The following is a 5,185-nucleotide window of genomic DNA, read 5'->3' as shown; positions in this document are numbered from 1 at the left end:
GTGTGCGCACCCCACCTGCGCCCGCGGCCCAACTCACCTCCTCCCCACGCCACGCGCCGCTGCCAAGAGCTCTGCTCCCTTGAGCCTCTCCGTAACCCTTCCCGTTCGGAAACGGTCCCTCTCGCTCTTTTTCCGCAGGGAAGAACGGTTTTATTGAGCGCTTCCGCGCAAGCGACAGCGACAAGGGGCTGCAGCGAGTGGACGCGCGGCGGCGTCAGCGTTTGCAAGGGGAGGGAGCCACGCATGAAGTGTGTGTGTGTGCGTGTGCGTGTGTGTGGGGGTGTCCGTCAGTCACGTTCACTCATGCAGCAACCCCGGCCGCGAGGAGGTAGTGCTCGTTCTGCAGGACGCTGCAAGCTGCCCCCCGTCGCTCCTGCCAGGYCCCATCAGGAAGGAGCAGCTTAAGGTTTGCACCTGAACCCGCACTCACACCGCAGAGCGCCCAGCCCCGCTTACGCCATGCTGAGCATGAGAAAGGCCGTAAGGAAGCAGTACGAGGCAAAAYGGTTACAAAGAGCAGTTATTAAAAAACCACACCACTTGTTTATTTTGTAATATATAAAAACATGTTAAATTTGTTCTGGTGTTTCAGTATCCAACACTTGGGATCTTAATACAGAACAAAAGCAACTTGCTCTTGAAAAACAGCACGTTCCCCTTTGCCCTTAGTTGGATCCTCCTGCGCACCATGATGTTTGTTAATGACGTTTTATTGAACGCACATATAAATTCCAGCTTAATGAAYTGATGACTGATACAGGTACACTCTTTGGAAACAAATAAAGAACAAACCATAGCTGTGCTTCTACCTCTTCCACTAAGTCATGTGTATACTGCTGTGGGAGTTAAGGCCAACTGAAATCACTGATTTATGAATAACAGAGGTCAAACTAAGCAAGTATTCTGTAGAAAACCCATCCTCTACTTCTTGTCTGTATTTCTACTGTAAGAGATAATCTTCACACGTATTAAAACTGCATATGGAGAAGAGAGTATAGAAGTAACACAATCTAGAAGCAGTAAACGCATTTGGAAAAGAAGGCCAATATTCCCTGGATATTTCCCTCCTCACCAAGGACTCTGTTTTCTGTTTTTTACTTGATTTGAAATTAAGGATCTATATCAGATTCTACAATACCCAGTGCTTTCTAAAAATTATTTTTACATGGCACAGTACAGTACTACAAAAGCACCTGGCTCACCAGTCTGCAAAGCCACAGACGCTTCTGTCCGAAATACAGGCAACAGAAGAGACGTGAAGACTGTGCTCCTGTGCAACAGTGACCAGTTTCTGACCATTTCTATTGAGGTCTAAAAGACRTTACAGACCACAGAAAAAGATTAGCTGCTTTTTAGTCTTTCCACAGGGCAACAATCTTTCTCTCACTCTATAACCAACTGCGTATTAACAGAATATTTACATGCTATCATACAGTTTACAAAGAACATTTAGCAAATACCCTATCAATCAGACTCAATATGAATCACAGCTCTGAAGAAAGGAAGCGGACCAGACGGTCTCTTCACAAATTATCATAGTCATCATCATCTTCATGCTTCCTTTTCAAGGGATTTGATTCACTAGATGTATTCTGCGATGATACCATATTTGTAGTAATAAGAATGTTCTTTGGACCAATTAATGAAGGATTAATTAGAACATTCTGAACTGTCGGAGTTGTTGGTGTGGCTGTAAAGAAAAAAGAAGTCATTAAATGTACCGAGAGAAAAACAACAGCTGGTCTTCCCACACTTYAAGACCAACAAAAAAGTATTCCTGTCAAGCTCGCGAAACATGTAATAGTCTTCTGTCAGAAAACAACGTTGTGYGCCAAAATTCTTTTTTTCTTCTGTAACACTTCAAAGGCATTACCAGCACAATGGAAACCTCATTTCTCAAGTTTTACTACTGTTAGTACCCCAGCTGCTAAGGCTTTTTTGGAGTCACTTTTTACAACAATTATCAGTGCTTATAAATCTTTGCACCAGTTTAATGTCATGTATAATAACCATTTTAGAATTTTAGGTACCAATACTCTTTTTACAGCTGTATTAAGACAAAAGCAGCCTCAAATTGTTGCTTACATTAACAAGCAATACCGCGAGCGCAGAAGAACAGAAGACAGGAGAAAGCTAGCAGGGCAAGCAAACAGGCGAGAGCAAGAGAGCGAGCGAGCACAGAGGTGGTAGTTGTTAAATTGTAAGGAAAAGCTGTCTGAAACATGAGATATTTTGGTCACCACCACAGTGTTAGAAATATGAATTAAAACTAGAAGCTACCGAAATGACCAAAGACGGGAGTGCCTGTCTTACGTGAGGAAACGCAATTAGCCGCTATTGCAAAGACCAGTAATATTTAAAAACTGAGAAAGTGAAATAATTTTTGCACATTATTACTATAAACTACTTTCTGTTCTGCTAAAAAGAACAACAAAAAAGTGGCACTGATCTGAGAAGTCGGTGTTTTATAGCGTCTGTGTTACCTGATTTGACTGTTGCCTGAGAAGACGGGATCTGTACGGTGAACCTCTGACCAGTCAGCGACACTGGAGTGCCAACTTTTGTTGACACAGAGACTGTTTGTGCTGAAGGCGTACCTAAAATTTAGAACAACCCAGGCAAAAGATTGTAAGAAAACAAATAACTTGCACTCATAAGTTTGCTTTCAACATRGAATCTATTATTTTCAAAGAAATAAGAAAAACATAGGAACACATTGATACTGGATGCATATTGGTCAGATTTTCAGGTGCAACTGCACATTTGTTCATGACCAATGAAATCCCAGACTAGCAACAAACATACACACTCACAAATGTAAATGTAMATGCTCAGACCAAATTTTGTGAACCTTTTAGAAAAATGGATTTTGTTTAGTGCTATTAACAGTTTAGCATATCGTTTACATTGAGGAAAAAAATATCAAACTTATTTCTGCTTCTTGAATGGTCTCTTCATATATAGAAGTTAAAAGAAATACAGGAATAAAAATATAGAAGGCCAGTAACATAAAAACATATCCAAGTTAAAATGATGTTTGAAATTACTTTTTTTTTTTTTTTAAGTTGGGATGTTAAGTGTTAACAATGATACTACGTTCAGATGGCACCCAAGAGTTGAAGAAGGTTTTAAAATACTCCTCAAAACTTTTCCTTCACAAAATCAACATGGGAAACCACAACCGAGCTCTTTCTTACCTAAAGTAGGTGTGCTAGGTCTGCTGCTTACAGCACCAACACTCAAGCGAGGGACTGTTATTCTTCCTGCAGAGGAAGAGACCTGTCAAGAGAGAATAATTAATTTAGCATCACGTTAGAAATGAACAATTCTTAACATGAAAAAAAGAAGTGGTTCCTCCTGCAAAACCACAGATAGCCTATTTCACAGCAGTAATTGGTTATGTCAATGTATTCCAACACAGAAGGTCTCAAGCTCTTTGTGGTGTAAACAACTCTACAAGGTACCTTGTGGAAGCAAAACCCCATGAGGAACACACAGACCTTCATCAGGACCAGATAAAATAAAAACTGGACCTTCCGTCCRATAGTAAGGAGCACCAGCAATATATAATCAGGCACTCTTGATCACCAAGAGCTCTGCACTCTGGAAATCAACCCAAATTTTATTTTTTTAAACATGATGCTGACTCCTCTAAACTTCTCATAAATTGAAGTACAGCATATATGAATTGCTTTGCCTAGGCAGCTTTCACAGATTATAATTCGGCAGATCACAGACTTGACATAATGCCCAAGATCAGCAGATACCTGATCTGACAGGCAATATTCAGGACAATCATTAATTTTTATGGAAAAGAATAACTAGAACTTTTTAATCAGTATTTAATCTTCTATTCTATATCTAGCACTAAGACATATCCCATATCAATATCTGGAATATAACGTTAGGCTCATCTGTTGAAATACTTCTTTAAAATGGGAGAAATAAAGATAAAATATTACAGATGGAGAGAGTCAGTATTTTTCAGCAAGCACAGTGAATCTTTTCCCTCTAAAACTGAAAATAACATCTAAGGTATAAGAAGTAGAAAATACTCTCTAAAAATCTAAACCTTAATTTTGCCTTTTACAAGCCGTTATAAAACTTGAAGAATTTTGTTGTAAGGCTAAAAAGAATCATAGATCCATTTTCTTATACACTTTACATTTGAAATTATTAACAGTAAGAATATTTGTAAATTCCGAGAGACAAGCACCACTGACTTAGTTTCAGACGATATTTTGGTGGGCACAGGTCAGCATTCGCATGCACGTATCCTTCAGAGATGTGAAAAATTTGCCTGAACATTCCTGACAACGTGAATGATCAAGTGCCTTGTCAAATGCAAAYGCAACGCTACGCAGAACCCTTACCTTCTTCTGCAAGGACTTAAGCCTGTAGTTTGGAGCTGTTAAACAGTATCTGTCAGGCGGAAGTCTGGGCCCAGAATAAGGCTTTATCAATGGCAGAGGCGTTTGATTTTTCTGTCTTGCAATATCTAACAAGAACTGAAGAGACATGGTTACGCTCCCATCTGTGGTTTTATTATCATGTTCTGAAGTTACAAATATAATTTTACTTACGTCTCTTGGAGGCGGAGATGTAAATGACTGATCCGTCCGACACTGGATCGCTAATCGCACGTCATCAGCGTCGACACTAGATTTCTTAGCGTGGCTTGAATAAATCTTTGCATCTTCTAGTATAGTAGTCACATACCCTTTGGGAAACAGAGTTTCTCATTAAGAATGAACTAAAAGTTAAAAAAAAAAAAAAAAAAAACTTTTTTCTTTGATACTCCCTATTTATGACTGAAAAACCAAGAACTTACACCACACTGCTTTCTTCAAAACTACGTTTAAAGACTGACAGTGAAAGTGCCACCCAGGAAAAGCTTTGAAGGGCACCATTCCCTTTTCCCATTCAGCATTTACGTGGGCACTTCCCCCCGGGGCCACATCCCTGGTTGCACCTGGCTCCAGCGTGTCCCTCCTGCGACACCGCCCGGGGCCCCTCACCGCACCCGGACTCCCTGAATCCCTCCCCGGACCTGCGGACCCCCAGATCCCCACTCCCAGCCCCACAGATCCCCCTGATCCCTCCTGGCCCTGTCACCTCCCTGATTCCCCTGGCCCCACAGGCCTCCCGAATCCCCCCCCCAGCCCTGTCACCTCCCTGATTCCCC

At 41.1% G+C, this 5,185-nt stretch overlaps 1 protein-coding gene across 1 annotated transcript in view; it reads right to left on the bottom strand.

Annotated features, from left to right (window-relative positions):
• Window positions 1–516: 516 nt before the first annotated feature.
• TAF9B (TATA-box binding protein associated factor 9b) overlaps window positions 517–5,185 on the bottom strand; it is a 5,712-nt gene continuing 1,043 nt past the window's right edge. Inside the window, exons 3-7 of the mRNA XM_026066337.1 lie at window positions 4,584–4,720; window positions 4,374–4,508; window positions 3,198–3,279; window positions 2,484–2,597; window positions 517–1,690 (exon numbers count right to left, since the gene is read on the bottom strand). Of these exons, the coding sequence (XP_025922122.1) occupies window positions 1,524–1,690; window positions 2,484–2,597; window positions 3,198–3,279; window positions 4,374–4,508; window positions 4,584–4,720 (635 nt within the window). The 3' untranslated portion in view covers window positions 517–1,523. The remainder of the gene's footprint in view (window positions 1,691–2,483; window positions 2,598–3,197; window positions 3,280–4,373; window positions 4,509–4,583; window positions 4,721–5,185) is intronic.

This window comes from Apteryx rowi, unplaced genomic scaffold, assembly GCF_003343035.1.
Source record: "Apteryx rowi isolate R43461 unplaced genomic scaffold, aptRow1 scaffold_24, whole genome shotgun sequence".
Classification (NCBI taxonomy): Eukaryota; Metazoa; Chordata; class Aves; order Apterygiformes; family Apterygidae; genus Apteryx; species Apteryx rowi.
The sequence above is the reverse complement of the archived record's forward strand: the minus strand, read 5'-3'. Positions and strand labels throughout refer to the sequence as shown.